We start from the raw sequence: 25,181 nt of genomic DNA on the forward strand, positions 1-25,181 counted from the left end.
TATCAACGGGCGAACCAGAAAGTGACACAATAGTAGCGATAGCTGTTTCCTGGGAATATCCCGTAATCGGTAAAATCTGTGGATTTATCTAGGGATGCAAACTTTCTATATAATACCGGGATTCTCTTTCTCTGGTGGTAAGAAAAACTACCTGCTGTGGGAACACGTAACGAGATATCAAAAAGAAAAAACGAATCCTTGATCGACGTGCTATCGACTAGCGTGAGTGATAGTAGTAATAGCCGTCGCCTGTCTGTCTTTATGCGCGCTCTCTACTGAGTTAGAAAGTCGTGCTACAGAAGCACAAAATACGTTATATAAAGGAACGTCAAAATTTTTCTCAGTGTATTACAATGTGAAAATGAATGTATGTGCGTAGAATTCTTGTAATTCGTTATCTTCGTCATTTCTGTGGTTAAAAAGTAAAAGGTTATTGAAAGGCTATCCTGATAAAAGGAGAACATTTGTATTTTGATAAGTTAAACCAAAACAAAAGAATTTTCAAAAACCAAATAAATTCATGTGGGCCGCAGAATCATGTCAAAAATCATTCCTTGCATAAACGCACAAAACATGTTTTATTCTTTTAAAAACTTCCTTGTATCTACCCTTTGCAACAGTTTAAATTGTCATGGGTGTATCCCGACATAATAATTGATTATACGAAACATTCTATCGGTTATTATTAGAATTGTATTATATTTAATGAACAATGAACAATGAAATCGGAGAAAGGCCATATAAAATAGCATGGCATTTAAAGAAACAAGAATTTCCCCTTGGGACGAGAAAAAAAATTGCTTTACTCGAGCGATTACCACATAATAAGAATTGATTTCGAAGCTATAAATACCGGTTCAAATCAGAAATGCTTCATTAGAAGCTCAAAAGGTTGGACGTTTCTATAAAGCACGCAAGGAGAAAAAGATTTGGCTATAATGAAATTCGCTGTGATTTTAGCAACCTTATTTGTTGTCAGTCTCGGAGCGCCGCTCTATGAAGGTAGGTGAACGATAATAAAAGAACGGTGTGAATGCAAATATATATTATGTTAAGAACATTTCCGATATCTTTTTTAGATGAATATAATACTGACAGACTTGCTCAAGATGCGATTGGTAAGTCTAATATACTCTTGTTTAAAGTATGTATTTTTGTATGAATTAAAATGTTTTCTTCGTTGTAACATTAAGATGGTGACAACACAGCTGTTAAATCTGATACACATAATGATTTAGCAGCACGTGAGTCAGATCAGTTCAACAATGGGTGGGGTGACGCATATGGTGTGACCGACGAAACGCAAAAAGATAAGGCATTCGTCACTGACGAACAGAACAAGTCCGACGATGTTAAAGACGCGTCAGAAGATGAGTCCCACGTTGTGGACGACGCGTCAGAAGATGAGTCCGACGATGTAGACGACGCGTCAGAAGATGAGTCCGACGATGTAGACGACGCGTCAGAAGATGGATCCGACGATGTAAACGACGCGTCAGAAGACGAATCCGACGATGTTGATGACACGTCAGAAAATGAATCCGACGATGTTGATGACGCGCCAGTAGATGAGTCCGACGATGCCGAAAACGGGCCAGTAGATGAGTCCGACGATGCAGAAAACGGGCCGAGTCCGACGATGTAGAAAATGGGTCAAAGATGAGTCAGACGATTAAGGATGGGATCAACAAAGTCTTAAGCGAAAAAAATATAGTGGGAAGAAAAAACCAAGTCAAGAGAATAGCTGGCTTGGTGAATTAAATGAAAATGTTTTTCTAAATTATGTAAATAAATTATTCATCAAAATGGAGTTTTTCATAAAAATACTGATAAATAAGAATCAACACTTTCTAACAAAAGCTAAGGAATACTTTCTGACAAAAAAATCAGAACTGCGTCTATAGTAACAATATCAACAGTCAATTAAAATTCAACCTTTCCAATTAATTAACACCCTCTTTCAAAAAAATTACTAAAGCAAAAGGAATATTGTCGCTAAAAGTTTAAATTTCCTGGTCAAAAAGGTGACGGACTTTCATTTTCCCATGATATAATGTGTGGAGTCCAACAAAAACGTGTGTAGTGAAAAACTAACGCCTAGTTATCTCCTTTTTGTGAGTAAATAACGCAGCAAAATTGGTGTTGTTTAACTTAATGTTCCACTTGCAAACTCTTAAAACTCAGCTATTTTAAAGTTATCCTTTTTAACAAATTAGTACATTAATAAAGACGAAGTATACAAAATTTCAGGCTACACTTTCGTAAGACGTCATAGAACTAAACGTCGTAGTGGGAGAGTGGCCATATACTTTAAAGAGAAAGTAAAATTGAAAAAAAGAAGCGAAGTAGAGCGGGAAAATGTTGAAAGTTTGTGGATCGAAATTATTTTCTCAAATACAATAAACACTCTCTTGACGTCATATTACAGTCCACCAGAAAGCTCAAATTATTTCACGAAAGATTTCAGTGATATATTGAATGAACAGTTGTTACAAGCAACAAAGGAATCAAAAGAAGTCATACTACTTGGGGATTTAAACACCTATTACCTCAAGAGAAAAGATAGTGAGAATATAAAACAAACGTTGAAATTAAATGGCATTGTATGTCAAATCTCCTACCCGTGTCACAATTAATTCTTCTATATTGATCGACATCATTTTAAGTAATAAAGACCGTGAGACTTCAATTCACAATAAAATGAAAATCAAATATTGTTTAACAGTAAAAAGATGTATGTTGAATGATGTTTGTACTTCTTTGAAAAGTTATTTTATAATTAATGAACATGGAATAAACACTCGAAAAAAAAGGTTGTTATTAAAACTCCTTGAACTTAAATTTGGAAGAAAGTCTTTCCTCTTTCTTGAGGCTAACTTTACAATTCTATACCCAAGAATATTAGAAAAGTCGAGGCTTTTAATTCTTTTAAAAACCATATGAAGTTGCTAGAAATTTAATTTGTTTTTATTAATAATATACTTTTGATTAAAAGTATGTGGAGTGTTTGGAAAAGTCTGTAGTTTTAGTGTTTTACGTCTTATTTAGGTTTTTTCTTCTTCAGCTACACTTTTCTAGACACACTGTATATTAACTTCTTTATATATTTTTTAACCTTTTAACCTTTTAACAATTTAATTGAAAGTTGTTATACATTTATTGTTTTGGTCCAACATTTATAGCAGAATATTATTTTTTGTAACCCAGTAAAATATTGCGTTTTGCCGTATTTAAGGTTGATTCGTCAAATACTTAACATTTTTATCGTCTCATCTGTATCTATCACCAAACCATCTGTTTTGTCGAGTTTACTTTCTATTTTTATCGTTCTTGTTGGATTTATTCGTTAACCAGGTGTGGCCAACTTCCAATCAATGTTCTCTATATCGTCTCTTCAAAGGACATTTTATGTAGATTTTCTCTTCTTTGCGAACATCTGCCATTTGGTCAACAGACTTACTAAGAAAAATTCAAACGAATTGTGCTATCAAGGATCAGAAAAGGGAAACAGAACTCGGTGTAACTTCGTAGAATAGGCTCATTATTTTTGATTTTCGGAAGTTTTCGGGAAAAGTCAGAAGCATTTATAGAAATCTTGACAGATCAAAATTTATTGCGTTCGTTTGATTTACATCTCGGATTACATTTTAGATTAGATATCCCCTGTTTAAAAAAGAGATGCTTCACAACAAATATTGTAGGACCATCTCTACAACAGCTGCACGAGAACTAGTGGACAACGATTTCGAACTCTAATGGAAACCATTTCAAAATGACGAGCGGATGTTCATGTGAAAACTACAACAATGGACATAACATATTAGGAAAAATAGCGGAATCTTAAAAACTGCAGCCACAAGCAATTAAAAACGCCAATTCTATTCAAGTAACACACATTGCAACCTTGTGAATGTTTTTAGTAGCGGACTTAGGACTTAAGTTATTTAGGTCCAGACTGAAATTTTAATTAATGATGGTTTTTGGTGAATTTTTCCTGCCCTAATTCCACCATGTCTTTGGCCTAGCGCATTTTCGACATTGCTTATTTGCCCTCCAAATTACTTTAACAAAAGATATGAACTAAAGCGCTTAAAAATGTTACAGAAATACAATAGCCTGCTAGAGAAAAACTAGTTTATAAATTACTTGGCCTGTTTTATTTATTATCCGCTACTTCCAACATTTTCTAAAAGGATAACCCATAAAAAGCGTTGGTTATTAAAAAAATATTTATTCCACCTAAAAATGATTAAATTTGCAGTATTTGAGTTGAAATTGGTTGGCAAGGGAATACCTAGATGGTTCGTGTTTGGTATTACGGGATAACACAATTGACCTTCTTTGGAAACAACAAAACCTTCAAATGATGACCTAGTCCTCGGGAGCTATCAAACTCCCGATTGGGCCTGTCTTTCCCCTATATTTTGACCGTAAATATACGTGATTCGCGGCCCAACATGCAATATGAACTAAAAAAGTTTTTAAAGCAATAGAGAAGAAAAGTGTAATGATTTCACAGAAGTCAATTTTCAATCTAAAGAACAATTTAAGTGATTTCCAAAGATCGTAAATTTTATTTTAATTATAAAACGCGGTGTTCGTTAAAATTACAAATTTCTCGGCTTTTCAAATAAACAATAATTTTTTTAGCAACAAAGTAAACGGACGTGCTCAAAATATCATATCAACATAGGTAGAAGTATTTTTTACTTCTTTGAAAACTTTTTAAATAAACGAATTGTAGAGTTTGGAATAGCTGTCATCTTGATAGAAATTACAATCGTGTTCACAATATGTTGGGACAAGACAACGAGTTTCGAAGTTCGACACCACAAGTATTTTTTTGTGGGCTCATTTTATATTAGATTCACACATCTTGAACTTGTCAAAGTTCACTTGTCAATGTTCAGAGTGGACTTAGGACTTAGGTTATTTGGTAAATACAAAATTCTTAGAATGTGCTAATTGTTGCTGACGTCAGAAAGGCTATTAATCACGAATTTCGGGGCCTTCGTGGACCCCGACGTGAATTATTTAGGTGTGCGGGCGTCGTAAAGAATGTGACTAGCAACTTTTCAACGCTCTCTGCCTGGCCTATTTGTGTGCAAAAGTAGCGACTATTTGACTGTTTTGTCCATATTTGGATAACGAGTAAAAAACTGCCTTAGTCTCAATATTTTTGTCCACGATTGTAGTCTGTGCTCATGGGGGTAAGTAATAATTGTTCCAACCCGGTCATAAAATCTAATACGTACACTAAAACGCTATAAAAACTCGCTTGTATCGATAATTGTCCCAGTCGGGTGATAAAATTTAATAATTACATTTTAAGGGTATAAAAAACTCGCTTGTATCCACAAAAACATTTAAATTTCAACTAGAAGCCTGAGAGGTTTAATTAAGCTTGATTCTAATTCAAACAAAGAACTTGATTACGTCATCATGGAGTAGATGAAATTTTACAACTCCAAAGTCAAACATTTATTTTTCTTCTCATGTCAAGCTTCGTCCAAAAAGTTGTAGGTGTGACATATGATCAACGGTGAGCATGTTTTGTAACATGAAAAAGAAAAAGGATTTGAGAAAGAAAAAGTCTGTTTTGCACTTCGATTTGGTTACTGAATGTGTTTCATATAGTTTCAAAAACTAGAAACGTCCTCATTTCCAGCACAGTATTATGACATATCTTCATTTATAATTACTACCTTAAACGTATTTTGACCAAAGGTGCAAGAAACTTATTTATCTTGCGTACTTAAGCTCGGTTCCCACTGTGGTTTAAGTGTGTTTTAAATAAGATTTTAAAGTGAAAGCATAATGCGAACGTGTTCGTGTTTTAAAAGTTTCGGCATAAAACCTGTTTAAACCACAGATAAAATAAAACCTTAGATCAAAAAATTTTGATATTGTGGTTTAAAGTTCAAAAGCGCCGACAAATGCCGAAGGAGTTTTCAACGATTTTAGGGTACATTGTGCGCATTTTCACGTTAAGACAGAAAAGACAATAAAAAATGGCAGAAAAAACTAAGTTTGGTACAGGAAGAAAATCTTAGCTATCTTGTTCGCCAATATCCAGGGTACAAAGAGAGAAACGCCACATGTTTTTGCTTTTAAAACACAGTGGGAATGCTCAGGTTTTATTGTAATTTTTAAAACACATTTAAAACCTTTTAGGTTTTATATTTAAATCCCAGTTAAACCACAGTGGGAACCAAGCCTTAGAAAAACATGTTAGCAAATACGACAAGGCATAAGTTTTGAAAAGAAACGTGAACGCTTTCGGTGAAATAAAATAAAATGCCTCTGCTGTGGGAACACGTAATATCAAGAAGAAAGAGCGAATCCTTGGATTGACCCACGTGCTACCGACTAGCGTAAGTCATAGTAATAGCCGTCGCCTGTCTGTCTCTACACACACTCTTCGCTGAGTTAGAAAGTCGTTCCACGAAAACAAAAATGCGATATATGAAGGACCAACGACCCCGAGATATTTTCGCTGGTAAATGACTATTGCAAATCATAATGCTCGCGGTCTGGCTGTTAGCCAAGAATGGTAACTTCCATTTGAGATAAGCGAATTCCTGCAGTTTTTTCCGATGAAAATTGTTCACATACTTCATCAGGAATACAACCAAATTCTTTTACTTTAAACAATTTTATACTTTTAAATTTTTCCACATATTAAATTATATCTTAAAAGATAAATGGTGAGACGCAAATTCTCATAAAGTAAACGCATGTTCCTAGATGTGTTGTAATTTGATATCATTTTGATATCCTGATTAAAAGAGAACGTTTTGTATTTTTATAAGTTAAACCAAAACGAAAGGAATGTCAAAATCCAAAGAAATTTACGCGGACCGCACAATCATGTCAAGAATAGCTCTTTTACAAACGCACAAAACACGTTTTATTGTTTTAAGAACTTCCCTGTATCTAGCCTTTGCAATAGTTTGAATTGTCATGGGAGTATCCTGACTATAATCGATCATGTGAAACATTCTATAATCTATTGTTGCGATTACATTATATTTGATAAACAATGAAAATGGAGAAATATCATTTAAAGAAACAAGGATTTTCCCTTGAGATGAGTAGAAATTGTTTCACTCGAGCGATTACCACATAATAAGTATTGATTTCGAAGCTATAAATACCAGTTCAAATCAGAAAAGCTCTATTACAAGCTTATGAGGTTGGACGTTTCTATAAAGCACACAAGGAAAAGAAAGATTTGGCTATGAAATTCGCTGTGATTTTAGCAACTTTAGTTGTTGTCAGTCTTGGAACGCCGATCTATGAAGGTAGATGAAAGATATTAAAAGAACGGTGTGAATATAAAGATATATATATATCATGTTAAGAACCTTTCCGATATCTTTTCTAGATGAATATAATGCTGACAGACTTGCTAAAGATGCGATTGGTAAGTCTAATATATTCTTGTTTAAATTATGTATTCTTTTATGAATTAAAATGTTTTCTCTCGTTTTAACATCAAGATGCTGACAACGCAGCTGTTGAATCTGACACACATAAATCAATTGATTTAGCAGCACGTGAGTCAGATCACTTAAACAATGGGTGGGGTGACGCATTTAGTTTTTCCAAAGACTCTGAAAAAGACAACTCGCAAGAAGATGCATCATCCGTCAATGATGCAGAAAATACAAGTGATAATGTTGAATACGACCTTGAGGTACAAGAAGATATGTTGGACGACGTAGACGACGTGTTAGAAGAAAACACCGAAGATTTAGAAAAGTCAGAAGATGACGTGGTCAATTTAGAAGACTCATCAGAAGATGTGTCGGACGACCTAGACGACGCTTCAGAAAATGTGTCAGACGACCTAGACAAAGCGTCAGAAAACGTCTCCAACGATATAGAAGATGCATCAGAAGATGAGTTTGACGATGCAGAAGACGTGTCTGAAGATTCGGGTTACATTACAATAAGAAGGCGTGTAGGAAGATAAAAAGTGCGATGGGGCTGAAATAATAAATTGGATGAAACGTCTTATAGGTAAATGTAAATAAATTAACTTAATCACAAATAAGGTTTTTCTAGAGAATACCGAAAATTTAGTATCGTGCACATTTCTTTTCCATACTGTTGCCTCATCGTGTTTGCTAACATGTTTTTCTAAGCATAAAATAATATGTCACACGACTGTGGTAAAGATGGGAAAGTTCCAATTTCTGAAATGACTTTTTCTTTCTGGAATACTTTTTTATTTACAAAACATCACAACTACAACTTCAGAGACGGTTAAATAAAGATAAGTTAGAAATAATTGAATTATATTGGTGAATAGCCTTAAATAATGAAATGTCTTTATATTTAAGAATTGATAACGAAAAAATTACCAGCCTACATGATTTTTAGTTTTAACGACGTTCGTAGCCAAATGCTCAATCAATAGTTCTCAGAGAAGATAACCTCTTCCACTTATCGCATAGAAAAAAGAGTTAGCAACAACATAAGACCAACAACAATAATATGAATAACAGCATTTGCACTTTTGTGTACTTAACCATAAGAATAGCAACTTATCTACCTCTGTATCATTGCTTATTGAGCAAACCTTCCTGATAAGTATTGATTTGTCTACCATCACTTTAACAAGGCAGCTATTGGGCTAAGTTATTTTAAAGCATTCTAAATATAAGGACGGAAACTTTTTATTGATTAATATATTTTTCCTTCTTCTGACAATTGTGTAAAATATTGTTTACACATAGCTTTGGCAGCCGCTGCCTCCATACTATTCTCAGCAGAGTTTTTCTCATAAGAATCCTGCTTAATAAAAAATTTGGCAAATTGCAAGGTTTAATTACATTCTACTTTGCTAATTCCATTGTGCATGATGGGTGTGTTACCCCAATAAATACAGCTGCTTCCACCCTGAACAACATCCCTGCAACATGATTACGGCTACCTGTAAAAAATAAGTCTATTCATCCAATTATTCCCAGAAAAGACACATGTACATTTACATAGTAGACCAGCTGTACACCTACAACACCCGGCTAGGAATTTGCCACCTAACATATCACCATGGTCTCTCTCAATGATATACCAAACGTCATAATGTGTTAAATTAACTGTTTGTGATGATAGAAACTTCGCTTTAATGATACTTGCCTTGCACTCCTGTTCCAGTATGTTTTTTATGACGTGGCGTAACGCTAAAATTTACCAAGTTAACATATGTTTATTTGTTTTAAAAGCCCCGTTGGTGGTTATAGATAGAATAATTTAATTTAACCTCCGGTTTACCATGTGCGCGCCGTATCTCACGGAAACAAAGTTTATCAACTGAAAAAGAAAACCGAAGCGAAGAAGGCTATCTCATTTTCAAAGTTATCCTGAAAAAAGTTGTTTTAAACAATGTTTACTCATCATGAGGTTAGATTAAAGCTTATTTGTTTCTCCTATCATTTTTGAGCTCTGGGACCGAGGTTGCTTTCTTTTTTAAAAAAACTATGGAATTCGAATGATAATTTGAATCTAAAATGTAAAAAACAAAACTGTTGTTGTAGAGCGGCTTTTGTATCGAGCGAGCATAAAAAGTTCATGTTAGTTGGCAGAAATATTTGTTATAAAGAAGAAAAACGTACGATGATATAACATCAAAAAAAAACTGATTGGAAATGTATCAGACAATCAGTAGCTAGCTATACATTTTCAATTTGTTTTCTTTGGTATGAAGCGAAGTTTATTAATCGAAGTAAAAAACTGATTGGACTTTTATCCAGAGAGCTACTACTGAGAAAGCGAAAGAAAACCAGGTGTGTTGTTTAGATTATCTGGTAGGGAAATAAATTTAGGTGAATAACGTTTTTAAAGATATCTTAAAATATGTCCAGCCTCGATTGTTTTAAATAAATATAAAATAATTTGCCAATAGCCATGGCAACTTATAGCAAGCCTTATTTTAATAAGGCATTATATATTTTCAGGACATAGACATGCTAAGAATATAATTAAGAATAATAGACAAGGTATATCCCTCCATATTTGTGAGGCTAGCCATGTAAAATATGCACATCTATCTAAGAATAACGAGGATAGTGTTTGTCAAGAATTTTAAGAACATTTTTTGTAAGACTATATAAACAATGGGTCAGAAGTTCAGAATATTCTAAGAATATGTCTAATCTTGATTGTTTGTTCTAAATATAAAAAAATTGCCAATTGCTATAGCAAGATAAAAAAAATTGTATGATGCACAAATTTAATTAGAAGTTTACTTTTTTTTGCGTATATATCTCACAAACTGAACCTTTTTCTCTCCAAAGCAGGGGGCAAGTACACCAGGCAAAGTTAAGAACATGAAGGCTGAAATGAAAAAAAAAACACTTGGTAAATTTAATGTTTGCTATTGCCGTTGTTACTGTTTTTAAGGCTACGACGTGGTTGATGTCATTATAACAAACCCTAATGTAAACAAATTTAAATCAATGTTTACCTCCGTTACGTTACCGTTTGAAATAATTCGATTCTTAAGTTCGAAAACATTGAATTGTTATCATGCTCGGCGTTTACGCAATGGGAGGGTTGCTGAATGCAATAGACTAAATAGCTAATTTGGTATGATGCATTAGAAACTGTACGTTGTGAAAATTTTGCAATAACCTTTTTTGTCTGACTTAACGATTTTTCTTAATGTCTGGTATACTATTTTTCCTGGTTTACTTCTGGCATGGCAGAGCTAGTATTTAGTTTTTGCAGATTTAACTTTTTACATAACCGTTGTTAGACACCTTCGATTGTGTTAGACCTTCTGCAAGGTTTTTTCATGTTTTTTTCAGTTTTGATGATATTTTTGACGCCAGACATGTTTTATAGCTAGCATCATAAAAATCCAACCATCAACAACAACAACAGCTAGCTAGCTAGCTAGCTAGGAATTTATATATATATGTAGCCATGCTCACTATACCTAGCGAAGTCTCCAGTTTATATTTAAGTGACCAGCTATTAGCTGCTGTGGCTAGCTAAGGTTAGCTTTAAACTAAAGATTCCCAGTATACCTAGCTAACCTGTGAATTTTACGTTGCTTTTACATGTACCTAGGTACTGTAGTTTATTTTAGTGGTCTTTGCTAGGAATATGGCTGTAACCTATTTGGCTTGACCTTTTAAGCCTAAATAAGAAGATAAAAGAAGCTACAATACCTTTTAAGAAAGGATTTATAATGTTTAAGGATAGTTTAAGGATTCTTTTTTATGCAACTAGATAATATTTTTTCCACATTTTGTGTAACTAAACTTACATCGGTTGCATGCAATATGACAAAAGGATTTTTATTTAACATGTAGTAATTCTGATGTTCTAGATGTTCTTACTCAAATGTTTTTATTTATGACATTTCGTGTTATTTAAGAAAACTTTACACCTTTTCGAGAGAGTTACTACATGCTAGCACAGAAAAAACATGTGTTTTTTTTTAATTCTTATTTTATAGAGGTTTTTGACATTATGGGGAAAATTTACGTAGCTTTTTCACATTTTTTGATTTTATTGCAGTATTTACATGGGCTTTTGATTATTTATTCATTTAATTTAGAATTGTATACTAAACACAACCATTATTTTACATTTAATTTAATACACCAAAAGAGCTACTTTGTTGATTTCGATTTTATACTCTTTGTAAACTATTTTTTTCTTCTTTTTGACATTTTGAATTAACTTATTGTTATAGAAGGCATATAATATACAATATATATATATATGCATATAAAAAAATGGAATTTTGCAAATTTCTGTTTTACCACTCAATTTTTACATTTTATATGAATTATTTGGGACATACTGGTATGAAATAGACCAAAATACCTGATCTTAGTTGTTTTTAATTTACATGCTGCGTCTATGAAACTTTAAGGGAAACATTCTGTGGAAGACAATGGCATGACATATACTGATAGAACTGATTTTTGTTGTGTTCGATGTTATATCTGAACTTTTGTGACATTTTATGTTATATTTGCGAGGAAGGACCATATATACACAGAAGAAGAATTCGATTTTACACCTTGCAAGCAGTGTTTTTCTATACTTTGTATAAATTCTTACCAGGTGGGACTCTGAATTTGATGTGTACCAAATCGTAGTTTTTTTGAAATTTTGTGTAAGATTTAATGGGTAAAGACAACATGCAAAATGTCAAAAAAAAAAGATTTTTGTTGAATCAGAAGCACTCCCTACAACCATTCTTTTTTTTACAGTTTGTAAAGCTTTTGTGGGGAAAGAGTGTATGCAAAATCATCGAAATAACTGATTTTTGTTGCAAACTGTTTTTCTTTGGCATTTTTGATTAAAATATTGTTTTAGTGGGCATATGCAATAGATATATATACCAAAATAATTAAATTTTTCAAACTTTGATTTTGTTATTAACCTTTAATCTTTTACATTTTAATCAAACTTTTTTGGTCCAAAATAGAAGAACTTAGTATTATTTAGAATTTATATTTTGTGTTGCCAATTTGGTGCAAAAATTGACATAAGATGAACTGTTAGAATGATTGTTGTTGTTTATCCATGACTCATTATAACTGAAACATTTTTTTGGCAATCTTATTTGACTAATTAGCCAAAAAAAATTTTTGCCAATAAGTTTCACATCATACAAGCTGTTTTTTATATATATTATATGACACAAAAGATTCGAAGATTGCAAGATTCGCACTGCTGTATTGTTTGTTTTTTAATGGACGTATATATGTTACATGAATAATGGATTTTTCCACGGGAAACAGCTAGTACTGATGTAATACTGTACTGCTATTAGTTAATTGGGCATATTTTAAAGGGTCTGTAATTACAACAAGGAAATAAAAGGATGTTTGCTTTGGAAAAGCCAATTCTTGTGTCTGTGTGGATTTATCCGCTCTTCAGTCAGTATAACTGCATGCCTAAAGCGAATTCACTACGTAACGTTTGATAGCGTGCTAACGAGGCAGGAAGTGTATTCACGCCAGAAATCTTGAAGCTACAAGTAACATACGCGATAAATTTCACAAAATTATTGTAATCCCTCGCGCGTAATACAGCAATAACGAGCCCTGACTTTGTGCGGACTTGAAATGCTGACGAAGAAACATGAAGTCAAAGCTTTTAATTTAATTCTGTGACACGACAACATTAGCATGCGTTTGTATCTAACAGAAATCGCAATTCAATTTTTCACGCTATATTATTGCTACGACCGCCCTATATGAAGCTGTAACTTGCTATTGCGTTATAGGTAGTTTTAGCTAACTCAACAGATGTGCTACATAAAGTAAAAATGCATGGGAAACGGCGTACCTAACTTTACTAAGCGCTCCACCGGACGTGCAACTTCGGCTAACCTAGTACTTATATTAAAAACATCCGTGCTTTTTCCGTTAGTAAAAGAACGGGAACATATGAACGGTCTAAAGAGAAGGTGCCACAATAGTAACAATAGCTGTCTTCTTGGATTTATGCAGCTGTATATTGCACACATTAGGCGCGATGTATGAAGGATGGAGAGCACTGTGGATTTTTCTAGTGGCTGGAAAATGTCTTGATAATACCCGTATTCTGTTTCTTTGCAAAAAAACGTCGTGCCACGGAAACACGACCTGAGATATACTAAGAACAGGCAAATCCTTGGATTAATCCACGCGCTACCGACTATTCTGTATTATCTCTATCTATCTGTAACACAAAGATGTTATCTGGCAATAGTGGCAGGCGAATTATTATTGATTTTTTCGATGCGTAAGTGTTCGCTAACGGTATACAACTAGTTTCAGTTATTTCTGCCCAGTTTAAATTTTCTTAATTTTCTTACATATTCAATGACGTTGTTAAAAGTTGAATGGCAGGTCTTTTATCTCTTAGTGCATTGCGTTGCAAAAATGTATGTGCCAAGTTTTCAAGCAATTTGATTTCTTCTTTATTTTGTGTTCCACAAGGTTCCATTTTGGGACCACTGCTTTTTATAATATTTTATGATGATTTTGTAGACCATATCTCAAATTCTAAATTTATAATGTACGCAGATGACACCGTCATATTCGTTTCTCATAAAGATGTTACTAGAATTGAACAACTTTTCAATCAAGACCATGAGAGACTATCAGTATATTTTCGTGAAAATGAGTTAATTATAAATCTAAAAAAGGGAAAACAGAAGTCATGTTGTTCGGAACAGCTAAACGCTTGAAAGCGCATGGCAAGGCTCTACAAGTAGTATGTCAAGAAAATCCGATAAATTTCGTTTCTCAGTATAAGTATCTGGGAACAGTAATCGACAGCAAGTTAATGCTTAATGACAACTTCGACCGATCATATGAAAGCGCCAGCAGCCGTTTACGCCTGCTACAAAGATTACGACCGTACCTTACCGCTGAAGCCGCACACAATGTTTTCTCGATGATGATTGTACCTTTAATCACTTATAGTAGTGCATTGAGAATACCTTTCACAAATACACAGCTCAACAAATTAAAATCGCTTGAGAACCGTGCTAGATCGATTGTCCGGAGTGATAATATTCCATCCATCACAGGACCCGTCAACCCTAATATTGGTTGACGGGTCCTGTGTAGTACTCCTTAAAAAGTGTCTACTAAATGAACTAACGTCTGAACATTTTGACAATTATTTTTTCAGCCAACAACATGACAATAACACATGAAATAACGGCTGCATTGTCAGGTTACCTCGGGTCAAACTAGAAATCGCCCGGAAGAGTTTCTATTTTTCAGGGGTAAACTTTATAATTCACCGCCACTTGAAATTCGAAAAATCGATAATATGTGTTTTTTATGAAGGCGCTCAGAGGGTAAAGCTCTTAATAGACGATACCAGCTATTGAGCGATGTGCACTCTCAGCGGCTATCTTAGTCACTGTGCCGTCCAGTCTGCTTCAAGTTTGGCTAAGTGGGATTAATGTTTTGAACTCTGCCTATGTCCTATTTAGCTCTAACATTAAGTCACTTTACAGCTTGTCTGCATACTGTTGCATTTCTATTTGATCAATTTTTTGTTTGTTTTTATCGTTTTTACTGTTTTTACTGCTTTTTTCCATTTTTATTTTCAGACAGGACGGACATTGATAGCCATTTTTTGTATTTATGTATATATTTACAAATTACTGAAGTCCTCATCCTGTATAAATATTTTTAAATAAATAAATAAATAAATATATGTAGCAAAGTTCAAAATCAAAAGGTTATCATTATTTATGTAGGGTATCCCATTAAGAAAAAAACCTTTTTCGTATTTGGAGAAGTTAAATCAATACCAAAAAAAATTAAAAGCAAGAGAAATTCTTGTGGACCGCAGAATCACATCAAGATCTTTTTGTTTAGCCACAACAAAAAACAAGGTTCATTCTTTTGAAACCTTTCCTACATCTACCCTTTAGTTTGAACTATCACGGGTGTATTCAAATATTTAAATGACATTCATAACAACAATAAATTTCCCTTGGAAAAAGTGATCTCACTCGAGTGACTGCTAAGTAATAGGAATTGATAATTACATTCCGAAGATATAAAAACTGATTTAAATCAAAAATGTTCTATTACTAGTTGAAAGTTGGACTTTTTGATAATTTTTTGCTTTGCACACAAGCAACAGGAAGACTTTGCTATTATGAAATTTGTCGTGTGTTTAGCATCTTTATTTGTTCTTAGTCTTGGAGCACCTATCTTTGAAGGTAAAATGAAAAATTTAAAAAACAGTGTAAATGTAAAGATATATTATTTTTCTAACGTTTGATATTTTTAGTAGATGAATATAGTACTTACAGACTTGCTGAAGATACCATTGGTGAGCCAATATATTCTTGTTTAAAGTATTTTAGACAATTTTAGTTATTCTTAATGAGTTTCCTCTGATTTTGTTTAACATTAAGATGATGACAACACGGCCGCTGAAACTAATGGAGATGAATCCAAAATTTTAGCAGTAAGTGAGTCAGATCTAATAAACGATAATGGATGGGGTGACACATATGGTGTGACCGACAAAACGCAAAAAGGTAAAGCATTCATTCGTCACTGACGAACAGAACAAGTCCGACGATGTTGAAGACACGTCAGAATATGAGTCCCACGTTGTAAACGACGCGTCAGAAGATGAGTCCCACGTTGTAGACGACGCGTCAGAGGATGAGTTCGACAATGTAGACGACGTGTCAGATGATGAGTATGACGATGTAGACGTCGCGTCAGAAGATGAGTCCGACGATGTTAAAAACGTGCCAGAAGATGAGTCCTACGATGTAGACCACGCGTCAGAACATGAATCCAACGATGTGGAAGACGCTTCAGAAAATGAGTCCAACGATGTTGATGACGCTTCAGAAAATGAGTCCGATGATGTTGATGACGCGCAAAAAGATGAATCCGACGATGTAGAAGAGGCGTCAGAACATGAATCCGACCATATTGAAGAGGTGTCAGAAGATGTGTCCGATGATGGAGAATACGGGCCAGAAGATGAGTCCAACGATTGAGCATGTGATCAACAAAGTCGTGCGACAAAAAAAATATAGTGGGAAGAAAAGACCAAGTCAATATGAATAGCTGGCTTGGTAAACTAGATGAAAATGTTTATCTAAATTAATGCAAATAAAATATGACAGCTAAGGAAACTTATCTGACAAGAAAATCAGAACAAGTGAAAGACATTGACTGCGTCTATCGTAACAATATCAACAGTCGATTATAAAAAAGTTCACCCTTTCCAATTAATTACCACCCTCTTTCAAAAAATTGCTAATTTTTTGATTTTCTTCTGTCGACTGTGAAAGTTTGAAATTCCTGGTCAAAAAGTTGACTTAACTTTTAGTTTCCCATGATAAAGACCATACTGACACGTCGTGGATGGTTGATTTTTGATTATAATGTGTACAGTCCAACAAGAGTAAGTCTAGTGAAAAACTTGAACGCCTATTTATCTCCTATTTGTGAGTAAATAACGCGGCAAAATTGATGTTGTTTATGTTAATGTTTCACTTTCAAACTCTCAGAACTCGACTATTTTAAAGTTACCTTTTTAACAAATTATTACATTGATGACGGAGTATACAAAATTTCAGGCTACAGTTTCGTAAGACTTGATAGAAATAAGGGTCGTGGTGAGGGAGTGGCTATTTACAATAAAGAGAAAGTAAATTGAAAAGGAGAGCGAATTAGAACGAAAAAATGTTGAAAGTTTGTGGATCGAAATTATTTTCTCAAATGCCAAAAACGCTCTCTTGACGTCATATTACAATCCACCAAAAATTAAATGAACAATTGTTACAAGCAACAAAGGAATCAAAAGAAGTCATACTCCTTGGGGATTTAAACACATATCACCTCAAGAGATAAGATAATGAGATTATAAAGCAAACGTTGACATTAAATGGCTTTGTACAGTATATCAAATCTCCTACCCGTGTCACAATTAATTTTTCTACATTGATCGACATCATTTCAAGTAAAGAGAACATTGTTAAAACCGAAGTTATTCCATTGTCTATCAGTGATCACGACATGGTCATCGGCATTCGTAAAATCAATTACACAAAATACAAAACGATTTACAAACGAATGAGAAATGTTGCACGTTGTGACCATTAAGAACTCGTCAAAGAACTTAAATCAAGTGATTGACATTCCATCTTCATGAAACTGATGTGAATAATGCTGTTATTTTGTTTACAAATATTCTCAACAATGTTTTCGACCGTCATGCACCATTTGTAAGGAGAAAAGTGAAAGAAAAACCTACTCCATGATTAGACGAATCTGTTAAACCGCACATGGATCAGCGATACAATTTTTGAGAAAAGCAAGGAAATCAAACTTGCCAGAAAACTGGAGTGCTTACACAAGGGTTTGAAACACGTGTACAAATCTTCTCCGATCAGCCAGGTGCAAATATCATCAGAATCTCCTTAATGAAAACCGCTTAAGTCCTAAAAACCTTTGGAAAGCTATCAAGAAAATCTTTCCATCGAAAGTAAGAAAACATCACCATCATCAAGTGAATCGGAATCAAACGAGAAAGTATCAAAATTTAGAGACTTCTTTGCTTCCGTAGTAAATAAACTAAAGAAAAACAGTTTCAAGTTAGTTGAATTAGTATGGAGAATGCCAAAGGTTTTTCTCTCAAGAACTAATTCAAGATTTTATTTCACGTATGTATCTGTAATCTTTGTTCGGAAAGAATTACGAGCACTTAAACGGACGAAAACAACAGGTCTGGACCAACTTCCACCTTCCCTTCTGAAAGATGTGGCTGACGTAATATCAGTACATCTTACACACATAATAAACCTATCATTAAAATCAAACCTTCCCGTCACTATGGAAACAAACAAAGATCATACCGGTCTTCAAGAGTGGAAATTCTGCGGATCCTTTGAACTACAGAAGAATCTCTGTGGCTTTACCAACACTCTCAAAGATTCCGGAGAAGGCGGTAAACTAATAGATTAATTGGAAGACAATCGCCTGTTAAACAAATGTCAGTTTGGATATAGAAAGAACCGTTCAACTGAATCTGCAGCTACTATTCTCGTGGGCCATATCTGAAATGAAGTCGAGGATAAAAAACTTCTCGGAGCAGTATTCATGAATTTAAGTGGCGCATTTGATACTTCTAGCCACAGCGTACTTATCGAGATGCTTAACTTTTATGGTCTTAACCATGGAGTGGTAGCATGGTTTGGTGATTATCTGTTTTGTAGAACTCAGGTGGTTGAAGTAGACACTACACTCTCTACACCTTTCCAGCTAACGTTAGGAGTACCACAAGGGTCGATATTAGGCCCATTGCTGTTTTTAATTTACTTCAACAACCTGGCAGACCATCTTCATTATATTCGTTTTCTAATGTATACAGATAACACTGTAATCTACTAATCCGACAACGATATTTAAGCTATTGAGTGTGCTGAACTCCGAGTTTGAAAGAGTTTTTTGTTACATGAACGATTCTGAGCTAATAATGAATTTAAAAATTGGAAAAACAGAATCAATGTTGTTTTGCACTTCAAGAAAGTTATCAAAAATGCCATAAGACTTTGAAGTAAAGCACAATAACTATGCTATCAATGTTACCGACGAGTAAAGCTATTTAGGCAATATCATTACTCCAACTTCAAACTTGGACAGAAACTTTCAAGAGCGTTATAGAAAAATGTCCAACAGGATCAAATTGTTAACAAAAACTTGTGAATATCTAACACCTGAAGCTACATATAAAGTATATGATAGCATGATTGAAGCACTGATGTTGTACTGTGGTTCATTAAACTTAGATCTTACTTCAACCCAGCAAAAGAAGCTTACAAGTATAATAGATTCAATTTGACAATGGCAAAAATGTTCAGCACCTTGCAGATTCAACATAGCTGCCATTTTTTTCTGCTGTAATGTAATTATGTAATTGTGCAAGTTTACAGTTGTCACTGGACTAGAGCAACAGCATCATAACAAACACAAGACGGTTACGTACTCTAATGGAAACCATTTCAAAAGGATGCACGGATGCTTCGATAGTTTCTAGACATACTACAACTTAAAAATTCAAGCAGAGGTTCAGAAGTAGATGTGAAAACTACAACAATGGACATAACATATTGGGAAAAATAGCAGAATCTTAAAAATCGCAACCACAACCAATTAAGAACGCCGGTTCTATTCAACTAAAACACATTGCAAACTTTTGAATGTTTTTAGTGGCGGCATTAGGACATTTTTAAGTTATTTAGGTCCAGACTTAAATTTTAATTAATGATGATTTCTGGTGACTTTATCCTGCGGTAATTCCACCATGTCTTGGGCCTAGCGCATTTTCTACATTGCTTACTTGCCCTACTAATTACTTAAACAAAAGATATGAACTAAAGCGCTTAAAAATGTTACAAAAATACAATAGCCAGCTAGGGAAAAACTAGTTTCTAAATTACTTGGCCTGTTTTATTTATTATCCGCTACTTCCAACATTTTCTAAAAGGATAACCCTAAAAAAGCGCTGGATATTAAAAAGATATTTATTCCACCTAAAAATGATTAAATTTGCAGTATTTGAGTTGCAATTGGTGGACAAAGGGATACCCAGATGGTTCATGTTTGGTATCACTGGACAACCCAATTGATCTCCTTTAGGAAACAACATAATCTTCTATGACTACCTAGTCCTCGGGAGCTATCAAACTCCCCACTGGGCCTGTTTTCCTCCTATTTTTTGACCGTAAATATACGTGATTCGCGGTCCAACATGTAATATGATCTAGTATTAGAGAAGCAATGTGTAATGCTTTCACGGAAGTCAATTTTCAATCTAAAAAACTTCCGCTTTCCGCTAAAAATAGTGTGCGACATCAGGCGGATCGTAAAACACTATAAGTGATTTCCAAAGATCGTAAATTTTATTTTAATTATAAAACGCAATTTCTCGGTTTACCAAATAAACAACAGTTTCTTTAGCCGCAAAATTAACGGAAGTGCTCAAAATACCATATCAACATATGTAGAAGTATATTTTACTTCTTTGCATTTTTTTAAATGAACGAATTGTAGAGTTTAGAATACCTGTCATCTTGATAGAAGCTAGTCTGTGCTCATGGGGGTGAGTAATAATTGTCCCAACCCGGTCATAAAATCTAATAATTACACTAAAACGCTATAAAAACTCGCTTGTATCGATAATTGTCCCAGTCCGGTGATAAAATTTAATAATTACATTTTAACGGTATAAAAAACTCGCTTGTATCCACAAAACCATTTACTGAGAGGTTTAATTAAGCTTGATTCTAATTCAAACAAAGAACGAACTCCGCCCCGTCCATCATGAAAATCGCCGTATGTTTCGCAGCTTAATTTGCCATCAGCTTTGCAGCGCCAATCTATGAAAATAAGTCCTTAGAAAATTAGATGTGACGTATGGAAAGTAATAAACTTTCTGATTGCTGGATTTCCCTTTTTAAACTGCTTGTTATTCAAAGTCATCTTAAATAAAGTTACTCTTTTTAATTCCTAGACAAAAAAATACAGTGGATGAAGTCGGAACAGCTGCTGGAGAAGTAAATGCTGTATCTGTCCGTGAAACGGAAGTAGAAAAAGAGTTGGGAGATCTAGAGGTGGCAGAACAAGACCGTGAAGTACACCACTCAGAGGATGTAGATGATGCTGTAGATTATTCCGACATAAAAGACGACGCCGAAGATTAATCCGACGTTGAGTATGATGCCGAAGTTCAGTCCGATGTTAAAGATGATGCCGATGTTCAGTCCGACGTTGAAGACGATGCCGAAGATCTGTCCGACGTTAAAGATGATGCCGAAGATCTGTCCGACGACGTTAAAGACGATGCCGAAGATCTGTCCGACGACGTTGAAGACGATGACTATGTTCAGTCGACGTTGAGGACGATGTCGAAATTCAGTCCGACATTGAGAACGATGCCGAAATTCAGTCCGACGTTGAGGACGATGTCAAAGATCAGTCTGACGATGATGACGATGCTGAAAGTCATTCCCACGTTGAGAACGATGTTGAAAATCATTCTAAAGCTAGCTATAACGAAAAATACGATGCTTCAGAAGATGATTATGAAAATGTCGACACGCAAATTAACTCTGACACACAAGGTAACTCTGACACAGCACATGACATGTCGAAAGTTGATGACTTTAAAGATGTCGAAGACGATATTCCCGAAAATGATTACAATGATACAGACGATGTGTCGGAAGATGAATCCGACAGGTCCGAGACAGAATTTGTAGAATCAAATGATGACACTGATGATAAAATCGATAATGAAACAGAAGTCAACAAGGAGGAGGAAAAGGTGGAGGACACAAAAGAGGAATCCAGCTTAGATATGGACTTGGTATGGCTACGATAGGCTTGAATTTTACGCCTCTCTTTAATTTCGATGTTTAAACTATTAGTTCAGTCTTAAATAATACAATTAAAATTTGTATGAATAGTGGTTTCTTATTCTGTAGTTTTTTTGAATTCTACAAGTGATCAGGAGGCCTCGGAAACAATTACAATCTTGCAATATTTTTAAATAAAATTATTGGCAATTTTGGTCGCAACAGCTAGTTTTATGGATGAAAAACGTCGATTAAGTATTGGAACGTTGGGGACCACAAAGCATGTAGGCCAACAAATGGTACGTTTTTGTCTGGGTATATAAGTTCACTTTAAAGTTGAACGTTTTTAAAATATGTAAAATTGGCCAACGTAGGAAAGCAGATATCTTGTTTTGTTTTATTCTTATTTTTTTGTTACTCACTTGATTTCCTCAAATTTCAAATGCTGCTATTGTATTGAAACGATTTAAATACAAATTAGTTTGACCAATTAAACTTTGTGTGTGTATTTCAGCCAATATGGAAACAACCGAAGTTGTCAACACCTGTCATGTTTTTTTTATATTGTCGATGACATAAGATCTTTCTCCATTTTTCAAGATAAACAATTATGATTAGACCTCAGTAAAAATTTAATTCGGATGTAATTTCAGCTTCCGCTTAAACTTTAATTGTTCAACGCTTTTTTGATTTGTTAAACAACTTTTCGGAGATAACTTTACGATTGGTAGATTATAGGTTTTATGACTCGTGTGTTAGAATTACCATATAATTAATGACGGATATTGAGAAAGTGACACTTCCGTCTTTCCGCTTTGTATTTTCTCTTCAATCTACTCGGTGCTGTTCAAATAATATCAGAGATATCTCAACTAGAAAAACAAAACAAAATTCGCCATACACAATTACCGTTTTCAAACAATATCAAGGAACATAATTGAAGCAAGTACAATTAACAAAATCAATGTCTTTTTGTCACAAAATGCAAATTTTTGTGAAATGGTGTAATTAACTTGTGTCTTGTGTCTGTGTATATTCGCAGATAGTTTTTTTATATAAATTAACATGGCTATATTTATACTGCGAAGAATAGTTGGTGTAAAAACATTGTGACTGACAATACAAATGCATCAAGGAAGACAGATTTAATAAAAAGTGGGGCAAAATTGAAACATAAAGTACAGATGTATCTCACAAACATTTGCATGTATCTTATTGTTTGATGAAACCTTTATTTTTTATGTTTTTTTTGTCAAAGTCAGTCTATGATGCCAAAAAAGTTAAACGATAATTTTACGAACTTTTAAAAAATTTGAAAATGTGTCTGATTTATTCATTAAGCGCTTAAGTTACATTAAAGCGTATTTATTTATACCGAGAAAAAAACGTTTTGGAAGACAGGTGAACTCAAGTTTGTTTACCATTGTTTTAGATAATTACGAGGTAAACAAGGTAGAACGAGTGTGCGATTTAAAATGGGACGCACAACCGCGGACATAAGCCAGTGGAAAAACAGAAGAAGTTTTTAAGGTCATACGTACAAACTATTAAGAACAGTGTTAATCTCAGTAACACGCCCTTCGAATATGACAATGTATACAGCAGATTTATTGGGCTTAGTGTTTTTAGTCCAAGGTCACCCCGCCCAATTTTTCTCATATTTTGGACTCTATGGGTCATGAAGGGTATTGCTAATGCAACCATTTTCGAAATCTGCATTTTTGTCAAGTCGATGCAACGTTGTTTACTTTACCTACACACCTTCCAAGCAAACGCAAAGTCCGGCCAAGTGATGCTATTTAGGCATTTCAAGGAATAGCCAACAAAGGGTTATATCCAAAAATACTATGCCTAGGGTTTTAGACATGGAATTATAAGTAGATATACAATAGGTAAACATAGGTTATTGAGATTTATTAACCCGAGGTGATTTATATTCAACGACGCGCAGCGGAGTTGAATATAATATCACCGAGGGTTAATAAATCCAATAACCTATGTTTACCTATTGTATATATGTTTTATTATATACCCAAAAGAGATTGTTATAATTAATATTACTTATTTTGTTTTGTGTTTGTTTTGTTTTCGTTTCATTTTATAGTGTAGATCGAAACATTTTTTTGTGAAATCGACATGTTTTCGAAATGTTGTTGAAATCGACACGGTACAAAGAGACAAAAAGTTCATTTCTTTTTTTTGAATGTTGAGTAAAAAGAATTTTCTCGACAAAAAAGTTCCCGCCATTTCACGTGTTTGGAAATCGACCAATCAGAAAAGAAACCACTAAGAAACAACCAATCACAGTTAATTACGATAAAAATTAATGAGGCGGAAAGGATAAAATCAAAACATGCGTTTACGAATGTTTTGTCAAAACTATTGTTACGTCACAAGCATTGAATAATACGGGTGGAATACGATTATTTATTCAATGGCTGTTTTTGCTTACGGGTATATAATAATAGTTAATATATCAAAATGTTGGAAAAAGGAATGTTGGAAAAAAGAGCAAAATAAAGTAACATAACTGTCAATCTTACAAAAAATTACTTTCCACAAAACACCTTACAGTAAAAAACCAAACAAACCCCAAAAATATTCTAATTCTACATTTATCTAAGAACAAAAGTTTTAGAATTACTAAGTTTATAAACCTTCACCAGTTAACCCTTTCCGCAATTCTGCTGAATCTTTATCCAGAGCACACACGTTGCACTTGCCATCTACAAATGATATGACATCTCCACCAGAAGCAATACCTTTTACATATCTTAACTTTTTTATATCGACACCGTTGCGGGGGTTTTGAAGTTCTTCGTCTGGCCATCATTCTTCGTCTTCTACTTGACGATTGAACTTCTTCAAATTGCGAGAATATTAACAGAAAACATAGGACTGCAACAAAAAGAAATTTTTTCATCTTCTTCGTTCAATGAGCCTTCGTGCTTGTCGAAATTATCATTGCGTGTTTGTCAACTCTTTGGGTTGCAATTAATCATGCTTTGAAACTCGTAACTTAAAGCAGTAATTACTCTTGTGGTCTTTACTTACGCGAAATGACTTTGTTATTGAATTCTTTTAGGTATTTTGTAAATGGAAATTACGTCGGTCGTAATTTTATACAAAACTAATCTGTATCCTGGAGATAAATTCACGGCTTTGACCGTCTTTTATGTATCGTATTTGGTGTTTTCGTAGCATGACTTTTATCTAATACACAAACAGACAAAATAAGGGTATTAGTAACATAGAGATAAAAAAGATTTTACATTTCTGGCTGCTATTTACGATCCAACTTCATTCA

General features: G+C 34.1%; 3 protein-coding genes across 5 annotated transcripts; all 3 read left to right on the top strand.

The window, feature by feature from the left end:
• The first annotated feature begins 866 nt into the window (after positions 1-866).
• Positions 867-1,806, top strand: LOC130647345 (germ cell nuclear acidic protein-like). 3 transcript variants are annotated; one of them, XM_057453167.1, is made up of 3 exons: positions 867-1,002; positions 1,080-1,118; positions 1,194-1,806. In XM_057453167.1, the coding sequence occupies exons 1-3, from the start codon at positions 939-941 to the stop codon at positions 1,643-1,645; spliced, it is 555 nt and encodes a 184-aa protein (XP_057309150.1). In that variant the 5' UTR covers positions 867-938; the 3' UTR covers positions 1,646-1,806. The 3 variants fall into 3 exon arrangements, with proteins under 3 accessions (XP_057309150.1, XP_057309151.1, XP_057309152.1); XM_057453168.1 differs by having other exon boundaries at positions 1,239-1,806; XM_057453169.1 differs by having other exon boundaries at positions 1,242-1,806.
• Positions 1,807-7,042: 5,236 nt separating this feature from the next.
• LOC130648048 (coiled-coil domain-containing protein 1-like) lies at positions 7,043-8,097 on the top strand. Its single transcript, XM_057454068.1, has 4 exons — positions 7,043-7,094; positions 7,161-7,304; positions 7,388-7,426; positions 7,503-8,097. Exons 1-4 carry the CDS (start codon positions 7,043-7,045, stop codon positions 7,976-7,978), a joined length of 711 nt encoding a protein of 236 aa, XP_057310051.1. The 3' UTR covers positions 7,979-8,097.
• A 7,979-nt stretch (positions 8,098-16,076) lies between these two features.
• LOC130648049 (germ cell nuclear acidic protein-like) lies at positions 16,077-16,510 on the top strand. The gene is made up of 2 exons (XM_057454069.1): positions 16,077-16,089; positions 16,149-16,510. Exons 1-2 carry the CDS (start codon positions 16,077-16,079, stop codon positions 16,508-16,510), a joined length of 375 nt encoding a protein of 124 aa, XP_057310052.1.
• The last annotated feature ends 8,671 nt before the right edge of the window (positions 16,511-25,181 follow it).

The sequence above is a fragment of the Hydractinia symbiolongicarpus genome, chromosome 6 (assembly GCF_029227915.1).
Source record: "Hydractinia symbiolongicarpus strain clone_291-10 chromosome 6, HSymV2.1, whole genome shotgun sequence".
NCBI classification, from domain to species: Eukaryota; Metazoa; Cnidaria; class Hydrozoa; order Anthoathecata; family Hydractiniidae; genus Hydractinia; species Hydractinia symbiolongicarpus.